The sequence below is a fragment of the Seriola dumerili genome, unplaced genomic scaffold, assembly GCF_002260705.1.
Source record: "Seriola dumerili isolate Sdu_G_001 unplaced genomic scaffold, Sdu_1.0 BDQW01000068.1, whole genome shotgun sequence".
Taxonomy (NCBI): domain Eukaryota; kingdom Metazoa; phylum Chordata; class Actinopteri; order Carangiformes; family Carangidae; genus Seriola; species Seriola dumerili.
In genome coordinates this window covers 16,353,254-16,380,879 of record NW_019174323.1, presented here as the reverse complement: position 1 = coordinate 16,380,879, position 27,626 = coordinate 16,353,254, and the positions used below count along the sequence as shown (strand labels likewise).

The window sequence follows — 27,626 nt, the reverse complement described above, 5'->3', positions numbered from 1 at the left end:
GGGGGGGGGACACAGAGAGACTAATAACCATTCATGCTAACATCTACCACTATGTGTAAGGTAATTCAGAAGAAGAGCATCTCTTCACATGCTACTTGTTTAGCCTTGACTCAGAGTTTAAAGCTGCTGTGCGATGTGCTATGTGGTATATGTGCTGGTGGGAATGTCATTAGCTTTGTAGCTATTTAGTCATAAAACAAATTATTTGTCAAACTGAAATTTTAATGCTAGAAAAAAAACCTACATTATATTATAGTTCTGTTCTGAATTTCATGTCAGTCCATCCAATAGCTGTCAAGACACAGCGTGTCACTTCAAACCACATTTGTCAGACGCATGTTGGAGCTAAAGGACGAGACAAAGGATGACCGAAGTTAAATAGGATTCATCCTCCTGGCACCATGAACATCTGTACCAAATTTAAAAGCAATCCATCAAACAGTTGTAGAGAACTGAGACATTTCAGGACAAACATTTCATCCACATGGTGACACGAAAGTAAAAGTCGGGATTATCAAAGGTAGAAGGCTTCGTCCTCTGGGGGACATGAATGTCTGTGCAAACTTTCATGTGCTAGTCCTGCCTGTCCTCCCGCTGCAGTTTTTGATACCACCACTTGGGGGTGCAATAGTGGGACTTTTTTTAGTTAGGTTAACTTTTAACTTGTTACCTTTATAACTAATCTCTCACACAAACTGATGAAAGCCAGGAAGCTAAAAAGATTTTGTCTATGATGAGACTAAAACTGTCCAGTATGAAACTTTTACGCTCTGACATTAAAGAATCATGCCACGATGCGTTGCAGAACTACGATCATACACACCCCCATTAACCTCAGTAGATCAGTATATAACATTTGTTTGATGTGTTTGCAAACTGCATGAAAAAACACATGATGACACATGATGACACATGATGCTCTTGCTGTTCTACTACACCTACACCTATTTGTAGATGAGTAATCACACTCTTTAATTGTCCAAGCGCCTTCCTTTTGAATGAGATCCACAAGTTCACACCTGTTCTTTGGGGCATTGCCTCCTGGGAAATGTAGGAGATTTCACTATCTAAATAGAGAAGCCAGTTTGTGTGGAGACACCTGAGCTGATTGTGTTTGACAAGTGAGAGTAACCAAAAGGGGATTTTCCGCTCAAGGACGTAGTGCAACTGTGAGTGTGTTTGTGTCTGTTTTGACTGTTTGGTTTGGAAGCACACGCCGTACTGTCCATGTCGATGTGTATGAAGAAGTCCTCCAGCTGCCAGTGTTGAATATCTTTGAGCTCGTTAGACTTGACTTTGGCCATGAAGTCTGAACATGGGCTCCAGGTCTACGTACCATGGAACAGATTATTGTTAAGCTAATGACTTTATGGCAAGAGAGGGGAGCCTGTAATTTTATTCACAGCCATGAATCACAGAATGATTCACAGCTGAGATCTACGGGAGCTCCTCCTCGGTGGTCGCTCATTACACCTCACCAGAACCGCATGCAGATGTCTTATTATCCAGTAATAGTCCCCTCACTCCCGCTCATTGACTTCCCCTTGGCCCACAGAACATATAAAACACAACCAGACAGGAGAAATACTAATGTTTTCTCAAACTGAGGCTGCAGCACGGAGACATTTCTTTCACATTAAATGTCATTTCAGTGAGGTGAATGGAGACATTTGGAAAAGCCCACTTGTGTTGACAGATGATAGAGAGAAGCAGACATGCCAGCTACTGCAAACTATCAATCATGGCCTTTAGTCAGCTCAGCCGCAGGCCTTTACCAGAGGTTGATGAATATTCCTTTTGCCTGGACCATGATCCCACATAAGCTGCAAATTTGCCTCTGTGTCTAAAATCATCTAAAATGATGACTGTGTAAAAAGACGCAGGACATGACACCTCCCCAAAAGGGGAAGCCGAAACATCTGGATCGCCTCCTGTTTGCCGGCTGCAGTACAGGTCATCGACCTCGTCCCCTTCATGTTATCAGATGGCACATGGGCCAAACAAAAAATCAAAATACACATAAAAATACATTTTTCCCAAAGATGGTTTTTGTCAGTTTAGGTAGTTTCGTGTTTGGATATGTTTGATTTTAATTTGTTATTTCATGCTATAAAAAGGTGAAGTGTGACGTCGTGATTGACCTTTATACTGTGGCTCCACCCTCGATCTACTGTGTAGATTCTTTTTTTTATTTTGACGGCCACAGTGAAAGAGAGGCAGGGAAGTCAGGGGACGACATGCAGCAAAGGGCCACAGGTCAGATTCTGACCCAGTCCGCTGCGGTGAGGTAAATCCTTTATGGTACGCGCTCTACCAGGTGAACCGGCAAGGTGCAAGATAGCAGCGCCCGTGTGCAGGATATATTGCCCCTCATGCTTGTTCATATACAAAAAATGGTTTAATCTACAGTTATATAGTCAATGACCCGTGAATTTTAAGTGGTAAACGTTCCTCCATTGTCACTATAAGCTGCATTTTGTTTGCATTATGAACGGAGACGACAGTCGGTTGAATTTCATGTCATCTTATCTTCTTCTTCCTCTTGTTCCTCTTCTTGTTGCTATGTGGCACCAGTGACGGATAGTTCACTGATTTTAAAATAGAAAATGGAAATATGTTGTGTTTATTCCCAAACAACTTCCAGTGAAATAGTTTCACCAGGAAAACCCCTTTCACTCTCCAAATGTCTCCCTTTACCCATAAACCCATTAACCAGCAAACAACAGGATGAGTGGAGGCTGCGGCTTTCTGCTCCGTGGCTTTCCCTCAGTTTGTGTGGCAGTCGTTCGATCTGTCGGACTCTATATGTTAATAGGCGGCCTGCTGCACTCAGACCACATCCCTGAATGAAAAGTCTGCTTAAAGAGGATGGGACCACACTCAACAGCGGGGAATAGCATCCCTTTGTGTCCTCTGTGTCTCTCTTCAAGCCAGTGTCTGCCTGAGTATAGCAGGAAAAGCCTTGCCTTTGAGGATCCTAGCGCCATCTTGTGGCGTTGAGGCACAGCTGCGCTTACACTGACCCTCCAAAACACCACCCCATTATCTGCTCAACAGAGGCTCCAGTGGCGCAATCGGTCAGCGCGCGGTACTTATAAGACAGTAACCTGCAGAGTGATGCCGAGGTTGTGAGTTCGAGCCTCACCTGGAGCAGTGAAGTTTTAACCGGGACTGTGAATCGCAGAAAGGACTTTGATGTAGGAAATAGTTCATCAGTGAGATTAATCAGATAATCAGAGCAAACACGGTCTCTAATTGTTGAGGGAAGGAGTTAACACACATTGATTTCATCTTGGTTTATATGAAATTACTGTTTTCATTTTGCTACATTTCTTATAGACTTATTCAAATAAAAACTTGTTCGTGTAGATGCAGCGTCTGCATGTGTTTATTGAACAAATAACAAGCATATTTTTTATTGAACCACTGTCAATTTGGCTCAATCCAAATCAAATTTACCCATTATCACTGCTTATCTAAAAAAAACCTGGACTTTAGCAGTGAAAATAATAAGGCATGTGTTTGCACCCTCTCTCTCTGTGTCGACCCCAGCACCATGGGGAGGCATGGATTAGTGTTGATTATTATTTATGCACATTCTGTCTGTAATTACTCAGCAAAGCTGCTAAGTTTTGGATTTTAGCTTTTTGCCCTCATGTGTATCATGTATTTTGACTGTGTGAATTGTCCTACAAACCCATTTCTCTGTGTGTGTCTGTGTGTGTGTGTGTGTGTGTGTGTGTGTGTGTGTGTGTGTGTGTGTGTGTGTGTGTGTGTTGTCCAGCTGGCAGGAGTAGGGAGAGGCAGCGAGCATGGATGAACCGGGCAGCAGGAACAGCAGTCTGCAGAGGAAGAAGCCACCATGGCTCAAACTGGACATCCCCACCATCCAGCTGACGCCGGACGACTCGCCCACACACACCCAGGTAAAAACACAGCAGTGACACTCAAGTCAGAACTGCGAAACTAGTCATAGGAGTTGTTTAGATCTTAAACCACTTATTTCACATTTGTGCAGCCAGGCACTGAGTGTGTCTGCACCATCATCATCACCATCATCATCATCATATTCATCTGTTGTGTGTGTTGCAGCCAGTAAAGCGCCTGCGCAGCGTCAGCATGCCAGGGGAAAACCCTCAGACCTGCATCGCTGCCATGGAAACTTCAAACAACTACCTCAGACCTCCTCTGGAGAGACTGCCCTCCATCACACAGTCTATCAAGAGGTTAGACCCACACACACACACTAACACGCACTAACACACTAACACACACAGATTCTTAAGAGGTTCTCTTCTTTCCTCTGCTGAATTTATCCAGCTGCTAGTTTCCTGTGAGTTCTGCATGTCTTATAATCTCAGTAATTCTCTGCATTAGCTCTTTAACAAAACTAACTTGAGCTGTGGTCTCCTTTCTGATTTAACACAAATTAATCTTGCTGTCTTCTCTTCTCTCTTCTTCTTCTCTTTTCCCCCTTTTGCTTCTTTTTTTTTTTATATCTGTGTTTCCCCACTGCCTCCCCGCCCCCCCCTTCCTGCTGTGGTGTTTGTGAAGTGAGAAAAGGGTGCGCTTTGAGCGCGTCAACACAGTTCCCCCAAAGGGCCAGAGGAGCCCCAGGAGGGTGTCGACTGTTCGGAGGCGGTCCTGCATCCCCAAAATACTGACGCGACGACGCTCATCTATACCCAAACAGATCATCAGGTACAGGAGAGGGTGGAGGACGGAGGGAGGGAGGTGATGACAGCTGTTCGAAGGTGTCTGCTTCTGTTTGAAACAGCATGTTGTTGTTGAATATACTGCACAGAAAGAAATATCATGCTGATTGTTAGACAGTGATTTAGGGACTAAGAGTATAAGATGGCCACGCTTTCCCAGCTCACTCTACACCACTCCTCCAGCACCAAAGGTCCAAAGCTAGTTAGAGACCGGCTGATGAACATAGTGATTCATTTAGTGGTTAAATAGCCACATATTTCCCGCAGGAGTTGGTGGAGACACAACTCAACTCAAATGTATGCTAATGTTGCTCTATAACTAGCTACATATGTAAACAAGCAACTCCTCTCTATAAAGTTCGCCACATTAACTTAAAAGGTGACTCATCGCTGTTGTGTGTGGAGCTTAATCTGTCAGTGCAGGTCTAAAGTAAAGAATGTGCTGTCGTATATTTTCAGAACAGATAAAATAGCAGTTTGTTGGAGAGAATAGATGCAGTGGCTTCTTTGTTGACTCTAAAGACGAGACCTTTCTTCAACGCAACCAGCGGCAACAAAAACAGAGAAATGAACTATGTACTGATGCACAAGGCAGGTTGAGGAATCTATTATCTGAGGTGTACCACACATGAAGGACTGATGATGAATGACCCATTGGACCGTGATTTTTCTCCCCTTGATGTTGGTATTGACTCAGTTTTTTTGCACACCAGAACACACACTGTTGCATTTGCCTTTGTGCCGTGATGCTTTGAGGAATGCACAGTAAGTGGTGTAATCTGTGTCAGTCAGTCAGGTGACACACAGCGCCACATGGTTTTAGGCAGACAAAATAATACAATTACTCATACAGATGCGATGTTTGCCTCACAGAGCATGAGGGCCACATCAAAGCGGGGGGCCTCTCCCACGGCGCTAAATTGAATGTAAATGTTTGAACGCGGAGCCGAGACTAAAACCTAGAGACTCTTGTCGTCTTAACTTTATCACGCCGAGGTTTACTGGCCAGGTCTGTGTGAGCGAGAGAGATAGAGAGTTAATTCGTTTGATGTTTGCAAGAGAATTAATGGGATTGAGGGGAAGTTTGTGCATGTGTACATGAGTTGTTGGGGGTTAGCAGAGGTACTTGAAGGAGGTTATAAATACAGGATAAATCTTTTACTATTCAAACAAAGTGTTTGTCTGTGTGTGATTTGCTACCCTACTGGCTTGTAGGGTAACTGGGAGGGCGCCCTGGGGTTTGTCGATCTGGAGGACAACAGGAAGGCTTTGCATGAGTCATTTTTCATGTCAAGGCGCCATTCATCTTGAAATTCTTTTAACTGCTGACACGAAGGTCTTCGCTGCAAAGCAAGGTGCGGTTCACACTACGGGCTATGATTTGAACAAGCTAGACCTTCGTGGTACTCCTACTCCATTGTGTGTGTGTGTGTGTGTGTGTGTGTGTGTGTGTGTGTGTGTGTGTCATGTTCAGGCATGTCCCAGTGCCCTTCCTCCATCTCTCCTCCCTCCTCATGTGTATGATGTTCTATCTTTCTTCTCTCCCTCCTTCTAATCTCCCATTTCCTGTGGAGTGCTGGTATGTTAGAGGGAGAACTGGTGTTTACACACACTCCTGCAAAACAAGGCAGAAAGAGAGAGAGAGAAGGACCTCATTGATGGTGACCGTTGGGGCTCTGGATGGGGGAGAATATTCAGTTTGACAAGGACCAGAGCCGCTGTCTTCTTTGCCCAGTAGGTCACATCCTTTTATGCAACCTCTTGAGGATGGATACTGGGAGGCCTGCCAGACGCTGACACATTCACACACTCTCTCACACAAACAAAGTCATATGGAAACTTCAGTTGTGCGCTCAGGACACAAGGTCAGAAGATTTGAGGTCCTCCCACTCATCGCGCCCTGAATGAGTCGGTCCAGCCGGTGGAAATCCCTCTGTGGATCTCTTTACATCAGGACATTCACCGTCTGACCCGAAGATACCGATGCCAGCATTTCTCTAACCGTTGATTAACCGGCCGCTCACTGAGCAGGACAGGGATCTTACACAGGGTCTGCACATGTGGCGATCATCCTCTCCTTGCGTAACAGCGACCGTTACAAGGTGCCGCTGGCCTGGATTTCAGGAAATCCCCTCATGGAACATCGTATGTGTGATCTGCGGAGGATCAGTTTGCGTTCAGCAGATCAGGGTTTAATACGGGTCAGGGGCTAACCGGGGACAGTATGTTAGTGATGCTGGTAATGGAGGCGACACAGCTCCACAGTCCCAGCCCCACTCAGGTATGACCCAGACCCTGAACCACACCTGGAGCTCTCTGGACAGGTGAGTGTGCCGTGATTCTGCTCAACCAGAGCAGAACATACGGATCAAAAAACGTTGATTTGAGTCAACATGTGACACGTTGGCCAGTGAATGGAAATACTGCACAAAGCACTTGTTGAAGTGCTGTATTCCTCGTGCAAGGATTAAGATTTTCCTAAACTAAAATATCGAATTTAGCTGAGATTAAAAGACAATATGTTACATAGTTTTTAGTCTTTATGTTTTTGGTTTTACTGAACCTTTCATGATTGACAACATCCACATGTATACGTGTAATACTGCTGAGCGCTCTCTTTTAGCAGTGGTGGAAATATGGGAAATGTGTTCATTCAATTTCTTGCAGAGTTAAATGTGAAGATTGACACCACTCTAATATCTTTATGTCACATATGAAACTACAGCCAAGAGATGGTGAGCGTCGATTACTTTCCTTTTTCTGACAGACTAAGAAAGCAAGATATAACATGTTAATTACTGAGCTTTAAAGGTGCCACTTGGTGAGTTTTGTTGCCGTCAGTAGAGTCAGGATAGCTGTGTCCCCCTGTACTAGCTGCTGGCTAGAAAATGTATTTCCCAAAATGAACTATTATTTTAAGTAAAAGCAGAAATGCCACAATTTAAAAATACTTTCAAAGTAAAAGTCCAGCCTTTAAAATTTACCCAGGTAAAGGCGGATATTAGTGTTAGCAGCAAAATGTACTTAAAGTACCAAAATAAGTTCTTATGCAGCAGAACGGCCCCATCCGTGTTATAATGTACATTATATTATACATTAGATTTTTCTTATTGATGCTTTAACATGTAAACAGCATTTTAAGGTTGAAGCTGATCAAGTTGTGTTTTTTTTAAAAAGGTCATACAAGATTAGAGTAGAAGTATAAAGTAGGGGGAAAAAAATGGAAATTTGAAGTACATCGTATTTGTACTTTTGTATATATTTTTGCAGTTGTGAAGGAATAATAAAACCTGCTCATTTGTTGATTTATCCATTCAGTAAACTCAATACCTATTATCCATGATAAACTGGAAAAAAAACATCTGTCCAGTGTAATAACTCTCGTAAGAGTTGAAACTGTACAATGACAGTCAGAAAAAAATGTAAAAAAAATATATATATCCGGGGAACTCTGATTGTAGATGTGAAACTAAAAATCCTTTATTAGTACATGGATATAGACATAGTCTGTAAAGACAAGAAATAAGAAGAAATAAAACAAAGAAACAACAAGAAATAAACATTTCAATTAATGTCTTGTTGTTTCTATTGTCAGAACTTGTTTGTTTTGAAGTGGTTTAATCCACACATCATGTGACTTGAGCCTTTAAATGCACACCTGTTTTTCATTGCACTCCTGCCCTGATGAAGACTCCGAGAGTTTCCATATACTAATAAAGGATTTTTAGTTTCACATCTACGATCGGATAATTTTTTCTGACTGCCATTATACAGTTGCAACTTGTTTTTCTAGTTTACCTGACCACCGGCCTCATCCTGGTAGCGCACCTGGTTTCACAGTTTTCTTTTTTACATTCTCCACAACACCTTTTTGACCCAGTGCAGCGCTCTGCCTGTTTTTCTTCATTACCTATCATCCATGCTCATATTTTTATCTTTTCTATTTGCAGCGATCTGTGTTTGTTCAGTGGTAGCATTTGTTACTGATATTTGCCCCTTGGTCTTTTCTCACAGATGAAATGAAGGCTGTCTAAGCCTGTAATTACAGTACGGTTGATTGCTGCTATGTGTGTGCACCAGCCTTACCTGGAAGAGAGATCTGGAAGCTAATAATTCATGTGGTTTAACAACGCTTTAATCTTTGATGTGGAATGGATTTGTGCTGTCGTCAAGCAGTGGTGAATGTTTTATTGAGGTTCGTGTGGGCGAATGTGACACATGCTTGTTGGTGCACGCAGACAAATAGCTGCTTATCTAAACAAACACAAACAAACGTCATCCAGCCTGAAATGTGGCCGCATCATGTTTTACCATCAGTTCAATCTTGAATTGTATTTTTCTTTTTTTTCTCCATCGTTTTCATTTCATGTTACGACCTCCCCTCCTCCTCCTCCTCCTCCTCCTCCTCTGGTTCTCACTGTCTCCCTCCTCCTTTCTGTTTGCATCTCCCCCTCTCCTTGTTAAAGAGGCCCACTTTGACCCCCATGTGTCTCTGCTTTCCCAAACCTGTGTCTTCTTCCTAAGACATTCCTCTCTTGAAGGACAACAATCAGGTCCACGCCGCCCCTCGCCTGCCCCTGCGCAGCCTTAAAAGGCTTCCCCAGCTGGCGTCTGTCTTGATGACGAGGGCTGAGTGTTTATTACTGAGTCTTCTGCTCTCCAAACAGTTTCCCCAGCGTGGCCTCCCCCCTCCTGATCGGTTAACACAGCCTGGCACGCAGGCACTGTTAATGGAAAGAGAAAAAAAAAAGTACCTGGATGCGCACAGTGAATTCATATTTATTGAGTTTAAATTCAAAACACAGACCGACAGTCATGTCAGGTCGTCCATCTGCTTCTTCACTGCTGACCGAACACAGAGCAGTAGATCGCGTTTCGACACAAGACAGTATTCTTCATCCATCCTCTCTTAGCTGGGCCGACGGCGTGCACACAATCAAACATGCACCGTGCACGTATACGCAGAGAGAGATAAGGAGAGATGAGAGAAGGAAATGCTGGAAGGGAGCTGAATTCATGAGGGTTTCTTTGTCTCAAATGTTTTTGTCAATCAGCTGGATTGCAGCTGTAGATGGACCCGCATCCCATTCTGATTCTTCATTATCACTTATCTTCATCTGGAAAGCAGATCTGTGCTATTGAAGTAAATCTGAGTTGGTAAATTTACTTTGTATTGTAGCCAAAGGTTGTTTTTATTGGGGGGTTTTTTTTGTTGTTTCAGTTCACCCTACATGCCCTCTTTCTTTTTAACACACGAAACTCACGCTCAAACTGGTCAAAGTTTTTGTCTTAATTATATTAAACTATTTATTTTGGCTTTCTATTCCGTAGAAAATGATTTCCATATTTAAAGACTGCGAAACCAGATGTCTGTGTTTTTAGATGTATGGTGCTCTTCAACAGAACACACAAGAAAGCAATCAGCAAATGACCCAATTTATGAGTCAACTACCCCCCAACGAACAGCTGCAGTCAATCAGCTAATCAGCATATTGTCCCGCTAATTAGGAGGGATGTACATTTCAATCCATTAAAGAATAATCAGCTTCAGAAGGCTAAAGCAAATTATGGACAAAAATAAAAAATAATATGAAATAGACAATAAGTATATGTTATTTTATTTTATTTGTTAGTTGCCTCATGACTTTCTGAATTAGCTACATGCTTGATAACGAGATATAACTGGATGAGGAAGCGTTGTTGCAGTAAAATGGTAAAACAGCTCATGTATATACTGAAAAACATACATATACTTTATATTCTTTAATAGCTAGAGAATAAATTGTACAATAGATCATTTTTTTAGCGCTAATTAGCTAAGTTAGCAAGCTAGCATGCTAAACTAAGATGGTAAACATTATACCTGCTCAGCAGCAGCATGTTAGCATTGCCTTCGTGATTATGTTAGCATACTGACGTTAGCATTTATGCTACTACTACAATAGCTACTTTTATTGTGTTATGTGTGTGTTATGTTTGCACCAGTTTGTTACCAAGTGAAACCAGTGTGTAGCTTTTATAAAATGATCTGAGTTTCTGTTGTTGGTTTTAGTGTTAATACTGGATTGATTGTGATTTAACTGATTTAGCTCCATTTGCAGCTATTCTGTCAACAGTTTGTTGTCACGTCTGAGCCAGTAGCATGTCTTGTGCACAGATTAAATATGATCATTTCAATTACAAATGTACCTGTGGATTGATTTCTGCCACATAACATTTAATTTCTCATGCCCTAAATCCGACTAACATATCAGAATATTCAGATTTTAAGTTTTACTAACCACAGTCCATTGTCTTTGCAGAGGTACGGCCGACTGGTTCGGGGTGAGCAAGGACAGCGACAGCACCCAGCGATGGAGGAGGAAGAGCCTGCAGCACTGCAGCCATCTGTATGGGGGTCTGAAGGCTCAGGTGATGAGGGAAATGGAGCTCCACAGCCAGGACAACCTTTCCCTGGCCAGCACTGAGACCCCTCCTCCCCTCTACCTCCCACCCCACCACCCCAGTCACCACCATTATGGCATGCAGAGGGTAGGCTAGCGCCTGGGGCACATTGCACGGATCTAGGAACGAACGGGACAGTTATTCACCTCACCTTTTCCTGTTTCACTTCTTTCATTTAATTTCTTCCACTCGTTCACTCCCTTTCCTCATTACACATTACATTTACGGTGCTTGCTTTACCTCTTAGCTCAGTCATCTTGCCTAGGGTTCGATTGATGGGTTTTTGACGACTAATACTAGGAACCAATGTCTTTGCTCATTATTATAAGCGCATTTAATAAGCGTTTCAGTGTTAGCCTAATGATTGTTGCATGAAGCAGCTCTGGTTATGATGCAAATTCATAACAGACAAATCTTTTACTGCTATTGTGAACAATTTAATCAGTAAACAATAATGTTGATTACTAGATATTTAATTATTAATTAAGAAAAAGCTGCTTTCCGCTGGATACATCAGTCTAACCCTAGTACAGATGTGTGTTATGTGCATCCCTTCTCTTCACTATTCTTTCGCTGTGTGTTTACTGTTGTATGTGGCTTGTCCAAGTATGAAAAGTACTGTGTGTGTGTATGTGCGTGTGTGTGTGTGTGTGCGTGTGCGTGCGCGCAGATCGTAGACCCACTGGCCCGGGGTCGTGCCTTCCGCATGGTGGAAGATGTAGACGGCTTCAGTGTCCCGCAAACTCCCATCACACCCGGCACCGCCTCCCTCTGCTCCTTTTCAAGCTCCCGCTCCGCCCTCAACCGGTTGCCGCGACGACGCAAGCGGGAGTCTGTTGCTGTCATGAGTCTCAAGGCAGCAGCCGCACTTATGAAGGTGTTTTTTTGTTTGTTTGTTTGTTTGTTTATAAATGAGAATTAATCTTAAAAACTTCTCAATCACCAAATACTCTTTTTGCTTTGCAAAGCCTGTGCTTCAAGCTCCAAGCTCCAAGCTGCCGCCAACACCAGTTTTCCCCGAAATTGAAATGACCAGTTTTTCTGCACAATGTAGATGCACATTAGGATCAGCTATAACTTACATTATGGGCTATAACTGACTGTGATCTTTTTCTCTGAAAAGGAGATTGAGCTAAAGATAGACAAACAAATGCTTTACAGTTAATCTTTCCGCCTGTGATTTACACATTTAAAAACACTGAGTTTCCATACACGTGCACACACTTTAATATCCATTATTTTATGATTCTGTGAAGAGATTCTTTGACAAACTCCATCCGTTATATGCTGATGTGTCTCTGTCTCCTACACACATGAATGGATGGGATTAATTTCTGAGTGTTTTCTGCGTATTTGCATTTCTGTCCGTGTGTTCATGTGTGTGCGTCGGCATGTCATGTAAAACATGAGATCAGCTGTCGTGTTGTGGATTAAACTCTTACATATATGTTACAGTAGTAGTATCCACTAGTGTATGCTGAGCAGAGGGCGGGGATTCACTAGCAGATGGTCCGTGATAATACACAGCGAATGCTCAGATATCTGCTGGGTTGTGGTCAGAATATTAAGCAGAGCGGTAATCCAGTGACACACAGAGGTTGGTGTATTTAGAGAGTGACACGCACTGCTGGGGATTCCTCCAGATAAACGCTCAGGCTCAGCAGAGTCTGATAATAATGTCGGACATGGTCTCATTTGCTAACAGTAGTAAAAACCCTGAGTAAGTATCTGTCACAGTGATATACTTGTGTGAAAATGCTTCATATTTCACCTTTTTGTGTATATTTTTTTCAATAATGTTCCATTATTGGCATCATTTATCAGAGAAAGTATCATGGTAGCTCAGTGTGACACCGGTACATGATGATGTTTGTGTTTTTTCTGTGCGTTAGGGCCGGACGTTGGGTGATAGCACCGCAGGGCGACATCGTAGACGGAGTTTCATGCCTCCTAGTTTCTTCGAAGACGACACTGTAGACTTTCCTGATGATCTGGACACTTCCTTCTTCACCAGAGTGAGCAGTGGACACACTTCCACACACCGCCAGTCTAACCTTTCATTTATTTTCACCTGAATTAACAAGATTAAAATTACAGAAGATTGTGTCTCCACTAGTTTTTTGTGGTTGTTACTGACAAAAAACTTTTCTAAGACGTCAGGTATAAAATATTGTAAAACCAGTGCTATTAACAAATGAATTATACATTTATTGAGTTGAATTTTAATGACATCACAGCTTGATTGAATAATGTTTTTACACTAGAGTTATTAAGCTATTTTCTTGTTCTCTGGGCAAAGCAAAGTAAAAATTCAAAGCACGTTATTGTGGTCTGAGCGTATTTATTATATATTTACTATATTGAATTCCTACTCACTTAGTTACTCGTCTTTGTAGGAGGGCCTGCACGATGAGCTGTCCACCTATGCCGATGATGTTTTTGAGACACCGTCGGAGGCGGCCCTCAAACAGCTGGATGAGAGCGAGCTCACAGGAAGTGCGCTGGATAGGAATGAACTGGAGAGGAGTCACCTCATGTTGTGGGTTTATATTTTTACAGAATTTTTTCATAGGCACATAAACCTCTCACCTCTCACGCAGCTTTTGCAGCACTGAAGACACTGTCTTATGATACTACGTACTGACTAAATTCTCCATCTTACGTATCAGTTTGCGATTCTTTCCTCTTCCTAAATCAAGGCCTTTAGAGCGAGGATGGCGGAAGACAAAAGATGGCTGTCTGGTGCAACCTAAAGTTCGTCTGAAACAGGAGGTGGTGAGTGTCAACAACCATCAGCAGCGGGGACAAAGGATCGTGGTTCCCGTTAAGAAGCTGTTTGCCCGAGAGAAGAGGCCGTATGGGCTCGGCATGGTCGGCCGTCTCACAAACCGGACGTACCGCAAGCGCATTGACAGCTTTGTCAAGAGGCAGATTGAGGACATGGATGATCACAGGTAAAGTAGATGAGTCTGTTTTTTTCCTTCCTGTCCTCTGATGTGAAATTAAATATAGTTTTTCATCAATATTCCAGCAAACGGAGCCTGAAATAGTTTTCCTCTCTCTCCTTCAGGCCTTTCTTTACCTACTGGATCACATTTGTCCATTTGCTCATCACTATTCTGGCTGTGGCTATCTACGGCATCGCCCCTGTGGGCTTCACACAACACGAAACTGTCGATTCTGTAAGTAAAAGTTCACAATGTTTGTAATCTTCAGATTGGTTCTGTTTGTGAATCTGTGTTGAATTTGCTCTGAAAATGGATGACTGAGTGATACAAGTACCTTCTGTAGGTGCTGAGGAACAAAGGAGTTTATGAAAATGTTAAGTTTGTGCAACAACAAAACTTCTGGGTGGGTCCGAGCTCGGTAAGTATTTTCTTTTTTACCATCTTTACTATTTACAATCTTCTCCCGATCATTGTGCTTTACTCAGCACTTTAGTAAATGGTTGAAAATATTAACTAAAATCAATCAATTAAAAAGATAAACTGATGGTAATGATGGAAATAGCAGAAATTAATTACAAATAGAATAAGGATAAACAGTTGAAGTAGTCGCTTCTTCCGCTCCGAGCAGACCCGGACGTTGACTATTCAATTGTGCACAGAAAGATATCGTAACAATGTCGGTTTCTAACATGATGAGTGTTGGTGTTGATGAAAGGTCACTTGAGTTCATTTAATCTCACATAGCCAGGCCCGTCTCCGTGACCTCACCGAGCTGTAATGTCACTATCCTGCAGGAGGCACTGATCCACCTGGGAGCCAAGTTTTCCCCCTGCATGCGACAAGACGAAGAGATCCAGAAACTGATCCAGGAGAAGAGAGCGAGAGAGAGAGAGTCCGGCTGCTGCGTGAGGAACGATCGCTCCGGCTGCCTGCAGACTTTACAAGAGGAGTGTTCGGTTGGTGAAACCAGAGTCTTTACAGTCAAACTTTTACCTGGCCTTTTTCAGCCATGTCTGTCTTAAAGGTGTCACTGGAGGAACTTATACACAGAAGGCATATTTGACAGTACAGTAGCAAGTTAAACGCCACTTAGAGCATTTTTAAACAGTTCTTGTTGCAGTATTTTTGTTCAAGTAGCCACTAGATGATGATTGAGCTACTTCTGTTTGTCTTGTACTGCAGAGCACCCTGGCAGTGTGGGTGAAGTGGCCTCAGCACCCCAGTGCTCCCCATCTGAACGGTGAACTACGCCAGCATGGTTCAGTCTGCCATCAGGACCCCAGGTAACATTTAAAAAAAAAAATGCTGTCTGTATGATTATCATCCTGATGTTTTAGAACCGCACTGTGACATCGTTTTGAACTTGATTGTGATTTGTAGAATTTGCCTGGAGCCGGCCTCGGTTTCACCTCACGAGTGGCCTGATGACATCACCAAGTGGCCAGTGAGTATAATTACATTCGCTCATGTCTGAAGACCATAAATGTGTATCGACATAATCCGAATTTTCACACTGCAGTAGGGAGTGAAGGGGGAGCCTATAAAAGTTGACCACAAAGGAGACTGCCCTCACCCGGATCCTTATTTTGGCATTTTTATATTTAAATTTAAACTTTCCCTGTAGGTTTGTACAAGGTACAACTCTGGGAATCACACCAACCTCCCCCACATAGACTGCACCATCACAGGCCGGCCCTGCTGCATTGGAACCAAAGGACGGTGAGCATCAGTGTCACCGGGCACCGCAGGAGTCGCGGTGTTGCACATGTACCAATATTAACTACCTTCATTTTTGAGCACTTTCATGCTTATTGTGTTTTCGCCACTTTCTCTGATGTCAGAACAGAGAAGCATTCGGCACAGAGTCTATACAGTCATAGATCAGTGAAACTGCACTGAAACTCTTACGGTTGAACAACTCCTTTAAGGCGACGTCGCCCAGCACTCAATTAAATGATAAAGAAAATCTTAAGTATATTAAAGTTTTTGAATAATTAATTCCTGGATTTTTCTTTTTTTCTGTGAGCTTTTGCTGATGAAGCTTATGGTGTGTGTGTGTGTGTGTGTGTGTGTGTGTGTGTGTGTGTGTGTGTGTGTGTGTGTGTGTGTCGTGTTGCAGGTGTGAAATCACCTCTAGAGAATACTGTGACTTTATGCACGGCTACTTCCATGAGGAGGCTACTCTCTGCTCACAGGTAGGACAAAGAAAGGACACAGACATTTTTACTGTATTTACAACCTTTTCTTTTCCTCGAATCCTCATGAATCTGTACAACAGTTGCTATTTTTTATTCATTCTAAAGGCTTTTTCAGCCCAGACGGTATCTGTGATGCATGCACTTGAATTTAAAACATTGCTGCACAAGCTGAGGCTTGAACTCCCGACCTGCAGGTCATTGTTGTATAAAGACTGTGCGCTGACCTATTGCACCACGAGAGCCTGTGGTTTCCTGTGACTTTGGACTGAATTCAACATGTCATGTTCCTCCACAGGGTGGCAGTGGATCTACAGTCCTGACTGTTTTTCTCCTGTCTTTCTCCACCAGGTGGCTTGTATGGATGATGTGTGTGGTTTGCTGCCTTTTCTCAATCCAGAGATCCCAGACCAGTTCTCCAGACTGTGGCTGTCACTCTTTCTTCATGCTGGGTGACTGAACTCCCCTTCTTCTTTTTGTCTATCTCAGAACAGGCCTCGGTATTTAGACATGAGAGTACAACTGTTTTACGTGCCTAAATCACAAATTGGTTAAAAGAGTAAAAAGTTATAACGTTCAAAAATAATTTTCTGGCTCTCTGTGTCTGTAGGATCCTGCACTGCCTGGTGTCAGTGTTGTTCCAGATGACGGTGCTAAGGGACATAGAGAAGCTGGCCGGCTGGCTGAGAATCTCCATCATCTACATGCTGAGCGGCATCACTGGCAACTTGGCCTCAGCCATCTTCCTGCCCTACAGAGCGGAGGTACAATGTCACCCTCAAAACAGAACTATACACATGATCCGGCATCTTCCGGAACCCCACGGTGTTCAATATTAAATAAACTATTTGTGAAATATGTAAATAAATTAATTCATGAATAAATAAATTAAATTTAATACATTTAATACTATCAAATTCATATGTCCTGCCTCACTTAAGCTTGCAAGCTGAACAAGTGCTACCAGGTAAGCTCCTGTTAGCAACCGGAGCTAACTGGCTAGCTAACACGCTGTTAGCAGAACAGCTGATCCTGAAGAAACATCTTCAGACTGTCGAAGCAGCTCTGCCTTAACCAGCCAACTTTAGCTGTTGCTGATAAACCAAGATGTGCAACCCCCACCTAGCTAGTTAGCCAGCTAGGTAAGTAGCATGTGGAGCCATGTTACGCTAAATGAATAAAAAGAGAAGTTTGTTACTGTGTTTGTTTACAACAACAACCTCTGCATAATAAGAGATAACTGGCTAAATGGGTTGCTACAAAAAAATTTAGCAAATTCTGTAAAATTTTTACTTTTTTTTGTGCATTTTCATGTTTTTCTTTTTCATTATTGGATGTACTAAAAGTCTCATTTAAATAGATATTGCAGTTTAAATGGTTGTAGCATTTAAGAGAGACATGTGCCGCACAGGGAAAAAGACTGTAGCTGTGTCCAACAGAGAGCTTCACTTCAGCCCCTGAGCTCTTAACAGTTTATGTTCCTCTCAGGACTTTATCAGGGACTAGTTTTTGTTTTGTGATGAACTGAGCTATGTAAGACATAACATCTCTGTGTCCCTGCATTCACCGTTTTCCTCTTCTTCATCCCTCTCTCTCTCAGGTGGGTCCTGCAGGCAGCCAGTTCGGTATCCTGGCCTGTCTGTTTGTGGAGCTGTTTCAGAGCTGGCAGATCCTCGAGCGACCGTGGTGGGCGTTTGCCAAGCTGCTGGCCATCTCAGTCTTCTTCTTCTCCTTTGGTTTGCTTCCATGGATTGACAACTTTGCCCACATCTGCGGATTCATATCTGGATTCTTCCTGTCCTTTGCCTTCCTGCCGTACATCAGGTAGGTGAAGAGAGGGATGCTTGTGCTTCTGAGTTTATTCCACAGAGAGACTGTATCTGTACCCTCCCTGTGAATAAATAGAGACAGAGAGATAGAGATAAATAATGCTTGGTTTCTTCTCTTTAGTTTCGGGCGTTCTGATATGTACCGTAAGCGGGTCCAGATCTGTGTCTTCCTGCTGGTCTTCCTGGGTCTGCTCTCCGCCCTGGCTGTTCTCTTCTACGTCTACCCCGTGAAGTGCGAGTGGTGTGAGTACCTCACCTGCATCCCCATCACTGACAAGTTCTGTGAGAAGTATGACCTGAACGCGCACCTCCTCTGAACGTCGGCCTTCGAAGTGTCAGCTGGACTGTCTCTGGGAGTGCACTGAAGTTGGACCGGGTTGCAACATTTCTAAAATGTTGGATGTTGAGGCAACTGAAAAAAAAAAAAAAAATGCACATTTAGCCGCAGTGCAACTTGTGACTGAGCAGGAACATTTCTCCTGGAACAACGGCTACAGCGTTTCAGGATTTTTCATGTGGACCGGTGAATTTCAAACTTGTTTGTTGTACCGTTTGGAAAGGAACAACAGACCCACTATGAATAAAGGCATGAAAGCCTCCAGGCATCTGACTAAAAATATTCACGTGCACGGGAACAAAACTTGACTGAAAAGGACTAACAATTGATTTATATGTGTGACTGATCTCTAGCTGGGCTAATCAGTGACCAGTCACACTGGAGGATTAGTTACCTCTCTTCTTACGTGACTTGACAGCATCCCCCAGTGGCCAAAGGGGAGCGTTACAACCTAACAAGGCTGCAGAGGACGAGCTGAGGCTTTTTTTTTTTTTTTTTTTACTGATGTCCAAACAGTTTTGTCCATTTACTGGATATTCTTAGAGTTAAAACTCGCCAACAAATGAGACTCTAAAATGCTTAAATGTGCCTTACAGACACACAAACACGCCCACGCACACGATGTCTTTTTAGTGCCATGTGTCAGTTTGTGTCAGCAGTTTCTGGCATTATGGGTCGTGTTCCTTAACCTTTGTAGAAACTGTATTTCACAATCTGACAAAATCATGTAAAATATGTTTTTACACAGCCTTTAATGCACTTCTTTCACAGATGGATTGTTTGTTTGTTTGTTTTTTATATTCACCCTGTGTTCCATGTAAAGAACACAGTTATACATTAATCTGCTGCATTGTGAATCGCTGTTACGGAGGTGAATTTTTGTGTTTTTCCGTTTGTTTGTTTTTTATTCATAGTGGTCGCGTTTTAGCTACCTAACAATAAACACAACGAAACACTCAGTTTGGCTCATTTTTCAGTCTGTGTTTCCTTCAGAAGATATGTCAAGACACTTAAACCACACTGGTCCAGGTGAGGCTTGAACTCACAACCTCAGCATCAATGTGCTGGTGTCTGTCCTATTTGTACCACACACTTATCTGTTGTACCACTGGAGCTTGTAAACTACTCACACCACACCAGAATATTCCAACGAAATGTACATTTTCTATAGTCACCTCAGTTAATCAGGTATTAAAGGAAACAGTACATAACTATCTTTTCTTTTTTTTACCACTCATCTCCACCTTGTGGATATATATATGTGTTATAATTTAGAAAATAATATTTTTAGCAAGATTGGGGTAGATTTGTTTGAAATGTGATGAATTAATATTGTTGCGGTGAACAACAAACTGACCCACAGATGGATCGGTCATCACAAGCGTAATTTGGGATGACTGGTTTTCTGAAATGGCTATTTATTAAAATTATTATTAAAAAAGACAACATAGCTCTGAGTATTCTAGCAGAGGAATATGACCAAATCAAGTAAAAACACCAAGGTTATGAAGATATATTTCTGATCATGAATAACAGAAACAAACTACACCGCTGACATTGATGCTAACCACCACTAACCACAGCACAAGAAGAGAGAAGTCATTAAAATCTTTCCCTAATCGTAAACCATTATTAATTTACCTTAAAGAAAAAGCTGAAGACTTGATCTATTCACAGTTAATTAAATTTAAACATGATGCTTGGAGAAAACAAGTTACTAGAGCATGTCCCAAAAATAAAATAAAAACATCAACACTTGTACTTTTATGTGAATGTTGAAAAGGACGAGGATAAGGTGGGTGTTCTGTCCCAAACTCCTCCTAAAAATAACACAGGGATAGTTGAAGACAGTGTGTCGGTGTGATTTATTTTCCAGCCTCCCAAAGTGCAAATTATGAAACTCATTGCAAAAATAAAAATACAAAAAAACAACAAAAATAAAGCACTCTATATGTTACAGGGTCACTCCATGTTACCTGCTCTGTAACCAAAAACAGACTGACTTCACTAAACCCATAGCCCCTCCCACCAGGCTTAGTATTTACAAACAAAAAAACAAAAAACAAGTATATTTATAAAGCACATTTTTCTGGCTAAATAAAGCTCTCACAGTTTATGAAATAAAAATATATTTTAACCAAGTAATTTAATAAACATTTCTACATCAGCGAAACAAGTTGTTTCTCTGCAACAAACAGGAAACTCCCCTAAGCGCGGGAAAACAAACCATTTAACGAAAGGAAAATGTTACGGCCTTGTTTTGCCGAACTCGCGGGGGAGAGGGACGGCGTGCCGCGCGCCCCAACAACAGGTAAGCAACATGTCGTTAAGCTAATGTGCGTGTGAATGTGAATGTATGCGTAACTATTAATAGGACAACCAAGTGTGCAGGAGGAATAACAGCGAAGTGTGTCGACTGCTTGAGCAGAAAGGAAAGGAGAGAGAGATGAGTGTGTGTGTGTGTGTGTGTGTGTGCGCGCGTGCGTGTGGGTGCAGCAGGTTCAAGTTAAACCCTCAGATACAGTGATCTCTAGTGACTTAAAGTCGTTTCTACAGGACCACAACAGCTGAGTATAGATTGCTGACTTTGAGTTGCGTGGCTGGTCTGTGTGAAAATGTGAACTGGCTGTGAATTCCTGATGCTTTTTGTTTTGTTTTGTTTTGTTGTCATCACTGTTAAGGTGGGTCAACCTTCAGTGTAATTACTCTTCTCTGATTTTTGGTGACATCAGCAAACTCCAACCCCAACAGCTCCACTAAAGTTCAGCATGAGAACACATCTAACTGGCCAAAGCAATTGGCCTCTTTTTCAGGGATATTTAAATCTGTTGTTTAGTGTTGTTCACTGTGGGTTGACATCAGGCTCCAGTGGCGCAATCGGTCAGCGCGCGGTACTTATAAGACAGTAACCTGCAGAGTGATGCCGAGGCTGTGAGTTCGAGCCTCACCTGGAGCAGCACAGTTTTACTGTGCTGGTTGAGGAGTAAGACAGAACTACAAAGACCAAAGGCCTTGGCTTTCACTCAGTGATTAAATTAAAGGTGTGTATGTGTGGCCTTTTCAAAGAAGAGGCGAACTTCTGTTGATGTTCACCTTCAAACTATTACAAGATGAACTTGGTGTGTGGGTCTGCAAGGTGATATTTTCAGAGGAACTGAATTTGTGACTTTTAATTTTCTTATTTCTTAAGTAAAAAGTTTTACTTTTTATTTTTTCCCAGTTAGATTTAGTGAATGCATTACTGAAGTTAGCAGCATAAATGTTAGATTTAACTTAAAACTCAACTTAAAAAAAGCAGCCACTAAAGTTTTGGTTGTGAGTGCAAAGAAACCAAGGCAGAACTGCTGTAGCATTTGTTGTGAGGTACTATGGATCGAACATGCTAATCGTGTATTACCAAAGCTTACCTTGTACACATCGCACACTCTAAAATGATAAGTTATTTCAGGGCTTTTTAAAGTGTACCCACAGCATCCTCGAGAAGTAATAAGTTTCTTCCATAATTCTTAACCAGGGTTCTGCAGAGAGTCTAATAGTGTTTTTCTTTTTCCTTCTGTCCAACCATTTCCTTCTGGCTTTCTCGCCCGCCTACAATCCCTGACAGTCCTCCTGCATTGCTGAATATGTCAGCCTGACTCTTTGTTGCTTATCATACCTGTGTAAGTCAAGATGTCTGTTGTTTTTTTTTTTTGGGAATGCCCACTAGATGGCAACCCAGGACCTTTAACTCCTGTGTTAAACCTGGTACAAGAGTAGAACATGACTGCTGCTCAGGGTACAAAGCTTGAATTACAACAACATTGTTTTATTGTTCTTTGGGATTTGAATGCCATTAATTCAAACAGAAAGGTTTATTAGTGTGCAGAACTCTTGTTGGTTCCCCCAGATGCTCCCTGTGTTGTTGTACCACTGTGTCTGTTCATTCTTGCTCGCCTCCCATTCTCTGAGTGTGCGTATACACACACACACACACACACACACACTGAAATCTGCATGCAAATACACACACAGGCACACGCGCAATTGCTCTGGCATTCGTTAATTCTTGTCTGTAATTGAGTCTAAATGAGTGTGTACTTATGTTAGAGAGGCGCTCTGAGAGGCTGAACAGCACAAACACAGACAGCACTGATCTGCATTCAAATTACAACACTAAAACTTATTCTGTTAATCTTGCATTTAGGTCATTTTGGTATCTATTAGGTATTCCCCAAAGTCCACGCTCGTCTTCAACAAGTGGTCACATATTACAATTTACTTGTAAAACTTTATTATCCTGGGTGATGAATCAAAAAGAGTCGCACTGCAAATTTTTAAAGAAATAGTTTGACATTTTGGGAAATACATTTATTCACTTTCTTACTGAGAGTTACTGTAAATGAGTGAATTGACCCCACCCTCACCTCTGACACGTACGCTGAATACGAAGCAGGTTAGCTTAGCACAAAAATGTTATGTTGTTACATTTGTGTTTATGTGCAAATTAAACAAAGGAGATGTGTTAATTAGTGAGCTTTAGAGATAATGGTAGGTGGACTTAGTGAGAGCCGGGCTAGCTGCTTCCTGTATTTGGTTGTGTTGTGATTTTTGTGCGTGTGTTTTCTTAAGTTGCAGTGCGTTGAGCTCTCAAGGCCGCCGTAGTTAAGCTAAGCTAACCAGCTGCTAGGTGTAGCTTCACATTTAGCATTCAGACAATAGCTGATATGATAAACTTGTTAGCATACACTTTCCAGCAGATATTAGCATAACAATAATAGCAACATTAGCATTTATTTGGAGTCGTGTTTCTGGTGACCTTGCAAATGTAACGTAATAACAATATAGACTCTCCTTTTGATCTTGCTCAACTCCTAAAGGGAATATCTGGCTTAGCTGCTAGCTGTGCTCACCGACTAGTTGCTAACTTTGTTGCTAATCTTCTGTCGTTCTGGGCGGGATCTTCTTTGAGTGGACCGTTTTCACACTGACATTGTTTTCACATTCTCATTTGATGCATTTTATTTTAAAAAATATTTATTATAGCAGCTTTAAGCAAGATCTAAATACCATAGATTACGTGCACAACACTATGTGAGTTAATATTCTCTGTCCCCGTTTTTTTTTTTTGTCACAATAAAAGCTGGTGGAGCAGCTAATAGTGACAAATTAATGACCCTGCCGACATAAAGATCCTGAAAAATCATCTCTGGCTGCTTGGCCTAATAGAGGCAGCACCCAAAGCCATTAGACCTCCTCCCCCCGCTCACTGCCACCCCCATCCCCTGCCGACTGCTCATAGGAAATTATCTCTCCCGTCTCCTCCCACGTCTCCCTTCTCCAATCCAGCTCCATCCCATCACGACCTCCTCCTGCTCCTGTCCATTTCATGCCTTCATGTTTCCATCACTCATTCATCATTTGGTTTTTCCAAACCCCCCACCTCCAACTCACACCTCTGCTGCACCCCCCCGACCCTCCATCACGGCTCATATAGAGATGTTAATGTGACATGAAGAGGAGGGTATCTACGAACCATTGATCAGCATCAAACGAGACACACTTAGATGCCACGCAGTCCTCCCCCTCCTCCTCAACTCATCTTTTAATGGATGGTTGGTTTTTAGGGACAAAATGAAAGTCAGGTTTCCTACGTCGATAGATAGATATAGATAGATAGATAGATAGATAGATAGATAGATAGATAGATGTAGCTGCTGTTGTGTCTGCCTAGAAAGACGACCCTGAAATGGGACCCTGACAGCTGGCCAACAGGTGGCCACTGACAGACCCTCTCTCTTCATTGTGCCTGGAACAACTAAGACACACACACACACACACACACACACACACACACACACACACACACACACACACACACACACACACACACACACACACACACACACACACTCACTCACTCACTCACTCCTCAGTCTCAGCACACATCAGGTGAAGGAGGCCAACCAAGAGGTGGAAGGGTGGGGGCTTGGGGGATTGTTTGTGTTTATGTGTGTGTGTGTGTGTGTGTGTGTGTGTGCGCGCGCGTGTGTGTGCGCGTGTGTGAGAGAGTGATGGGGGAGGGGAAGGCAGGCCTAGCACACACCTGTCTGATGAGCCCACCTATGGCAGAGTTGATGGAGAGTAATGTTATAGCCCCCTCCCCCTGAAAACCACATGGTCCTATACACCACCTGTACTGACAGTGAAAACCCTCCTCCTGCCTGTGTGTGTGTGTGTGTATGTGTGTGTGTGTGTTTGTATGTGTTCATTGAAGTGTTTAGTTAGACTTTAGTCTAATGACATAAGTTTTACCTGGAAAAAGAGTTGAATGTTGCCGCCATCTTTTTTTTTTTTTTTTCAGATGTAGTTTCAGATTTTATTGTCTCGAGACGATGGCTGCATCGTACGTCCCGGCTCGCCTTTGTTTCACCAGCTCCTGTGACTCTCTTCAGTCTCTCATTCAGCATTTCTTCCTCTGGTCTTTCTGAAAAAATGAAGCATGTTTCTGCAGTTTTCTGTCCATATAAAACAAATCAACTACAACAGTTTAAATAGTAGTTTGGTAGATGCTTTCTCTTATTATTCACTATCATTACATTCCCATCCAGGGCTTAATATCTTCCAATGACCTTCAGGATTCTGGTGTTGACTGTAATTTAAATTTCATAGGTACTTTCTGATTAAAATCCCTGTTTAAATTCTCCATAAAGGTCACATGCTTATATTTTCTGCAGCTCTTCTGTATTAAACAATTAAACTAACACATTCATTTTCGAGTTCAGTACTTAACAGGTCTGCACTGATACATACTGCCTCCAGGAGGTAGCCACATACAGGACCTGCCCTGTTTATGCATCGCGTGTGAGTCAGTCCCTTTTGGTTCCCTAAAGAAAAAACTGTAAAGTTGAAGGCTGCGTGCTGCTTTTTTATCCGAGGTGGTGGAAGTTAACCAGACACGCATTTGGCAAACCAACTTCATCAGTCTTCATCCTTGAAGTCTTTTCTCTTGTAAAGCTAAAAAACACCATTTGAAAACAGTTCAGATAAAGAGTATATCTCATCTTTCTGTCTGCTTAATCTGCGAGACCCATTTAACCAGAGATTTGCAAGTGAATCAGATGCTTCTACATTATCTGACTGAATTTAGTTTTTTTTTTTTTTACTTTCTAGCAGCATCCCCCAGAAGCCAGTAAATCTCCTTTTAACTGAAGCACATTTGGGTATGTTCCAAGCTCCTCGCAGACGGCATTATTACAGGTTGTCATTTTAACTTTTGGAGTTTGCTCAGTCGTTGCTTTTCCAGTATATCAGGTTTTTTTTTTTTTTTTTTTCGAAAACCCCCGGAGAAGTAGATCATTAAAGGTCCATCTTATTTCACTGTAAGTTCAGTCGCAGTTCATTTGCATTTGCTTCCGTCTTAAGTCCAAGTATCCAATTAGACACGATGAAAGGAACGACTGAGTGTCTGTTCCTCGCAAACACACAAGTGCTTGTTTTTTTTTTGTTTTTTTTTTGAGAAATCCAGACATCTTAACCGAAGATGCTTTGACAGGATGTGCTGGCTTTGTCTGACATAAAGTAGGTGATATAGAGATTGTCATATGCAGTCATGTTGCACTGAACTGTAATATGACTTACTTCCTGAGCCCCCCCATCCACCCCCCCACCCCCCGTACCCTCTACATATTGCCCTGTCATTTCCAGAGGACAATCTTCCTCTTCCTTACCATGTGTCCTCCAGCCGTCCTGAAGACTTGCTCTTATCCTCCACTCATTGGCTCCCAGTCACTAATTACACACACACACACGCACACACACACACACACACACACACACAAAGGTGCACCTACACACACACACACACACCTCATTAGCGATTAATCTAACAATACTCTCTCCCTGAATGCCCTCTCAGAATCTCTCTGATGGTTAGTAATTCTCTCTTTCTTTCTTGCACTCAATGTATGTTAGTGTACGCACCCCCCCCCTTCATCCCCGTGTGGGTTACGTCTCCCTGGATTCATTTTCATGGAACTGTTATCTGATATTCACACAGCACACATGGGACTCCAGGAGGAAGGACAGGAAGAGAAGAGAATGTCAACAAAAACAAGATGAAGTGAGAAAAGATAAGATGAAAGAGGAAGTGTGTTAAAGTTAATAATGAGTACGATGGGTGTACGATGGGTGTACCTCAGGGTTCGGTGTTAGGTCCCGTAGTTTTTAGTTTATAGAACTGATCTTCCACAACAGTAACATGGGATAGAATTGATTATATATGCTGATGACAAAATCATGTCTTAGTTTGATTATTGGCAAGACAAAAAAATGGGGGATGGGTTGTTGGTGGTTCGATTCCCGGCTCCTTAGGCAAGATACTGAACCTCCATATTTCCCCTGATCTATCAGTGTGTGTTTGTATGGTAGAAAAGCACTAAGCGCTGTGAATTGGGTGAATGTGTCAATAAAAATACATAATTCCACCAAGTAGATGTTTCCAGAGCAGCAACAAAGACGTGATCCCTCACTGGCTTCCCACCATGTGAACATTGACATTAAGGCACAAGTGTGTCTGCATTGAAAGGCAATACTTTTGCTCTGCTATGAATCCAGAAAACCTTCCATTCAATCTACTCCCTTTCGAAATAAGGCACAATCAACTTGTTTAAAATATTTCTTGAAAGAAGAGTCACTTTTTCTCAACTCTCAAGGAGCAATCTGCCTTATTCTATCTTCTTTAAAAAGAAAAACAATAATTTTACCGCAGTTTGGCTTTTTTTTTTTTTTTTTTAAGACATTTTGAACTCAACAACCCACAAAATGGCTTTAAAGACGTGTATTTTTGCAGAGACAGACTCACGTTAGACAGTGTGTCGTGGTTACTAGATGGTAATTTTCATAAGATGATCCCACATGTAGTTTTTACACTGTGAGGTTAAAGTGAATGAGCATAGTCTGTCATATTTCCAACACTGTACACAATCCTTACAGTCATCGGTGGAATGTGGCTCTCCCACATTGCACTTTCTCTTATTGTTCTTAATGAGACGGTCTGGTTCCCCGTCCTCGTTTCATTCTGTTCCAAGTTAGCGAAGGGTCAATAGAGATGCATAGCTGTGAGGAAGGGGCCATTGTGTCCAGTGTAAGACAAGCAGGACTAATCATTGTACAAGGCGAGT

The 27,626-nt window shown here is 42.3% G+C and overlaps 1 protein-coding gene and 2 non-coding genes across 9 annotated transcripts in view; all 3 read left to right on the top strand.

The window, feature by feature from the left end:
- LOC111220088 (inactive rhomboid protein 1-like) overlaps positions 1-19,427 on the top strand; it is a 36,553-nt gene extending 17,126 nt beyond the window's left edge. For 2 of the 7 annotated variants that reach the window (XM_022743049.1, XM_022743050.1), the window contains exons 2-20: positions 3,785-3,926; positions 4,093-4,226; positions 4,555-4,701; positions 11,018-11,246; positions 11,830-12,036; positions 13,052-13,174; positions 13,556-13,698; positions 13,859-14,113; positions 14,230-14,341; positions 14,451-14,525; positions 14,902-15,063; positions 15,290-15,390; positions 15,488-15,551; positions 15,732-15,826; positions 16,227-16,302; positions 16,654-16,754; positions 16,913-17,066; positions 17,903-18,126; positions 18,253-19,427. In XM_022743049.1, coding sequence (XP_022598770.1) covers positions 3,813-3,926; positions 4,093-4,226; positions 4,555-4,701; positions 11,018-11,246; positions 11,830-12,036; positions 13,052-13,174; positions 13,556-13,698; positions 13,859-14,113; positions 14,230-14,341; positions 14,451-14,525; positions 14,902-15,063; positions 15,290-15,390; positions 15,488-15,551; positions 15,732-15,826; positions 16,227-16,302; positions 16,654-16,754; positions 16,913-17,066; positions 17,903-18,126; positions 18,253-18,448 — 2,712 coding nt within the window. In that variant the 5' untranslated portion in view covers positions 3,785-3,812 and the 3' untranslated portion in view covers positions 18,449-19,427. Of the gene's footprint in view, positions 1-3,784; positions 3,927-4,092; positions 4,227-4,554; positions 4,702-6,340; positions 6,450-6,571; positions 7,040-11,017; positions 11,247-11,829; positions 12,037-13,051; positions 13,175-13,555; positions 13,699-13,858; positions 14,114-14,229; positions 14,342-14,450; positions 14,526-14,901; positions 15,064-15,289; positions 15,391-15,487; positions 15,552-15,731; positions 15,827-16,226; positions 16,303-16,653; positions 16,755-16,912; positions 17,067-17,902; positions 18,127-18,252 lie in introns of those variants that run through there. The other 5 variants (XM_022743051.1, XM_022743052.1, XM_022743053.1 and 2 more) reach the window with 5 other exon arrangements.
- On the top strand, positions 3,060-3,153 carry trnai-uau. The gene is made up of 2 exons: positions 3,060-3,097; positions 3,118-3,153. It is a non-coding gene; the product is annotated as a tRNA-Ile (tRNA).
- Positions 19,428-21,330: 1,903 nt separating the features above from the next.
- On the top strand, positions 21,331-21,424 carry trnai-uau. Its single transcript has 2 exons — positions 21,331-21,368; positions 21,389-21,424. It is a non-coding gene; the product is annotated as a tRNA-Ile (tRNA).
- The last annotated feature ends 6,202 nt before the right edge of the window (positions 21,425-27,626 follow it).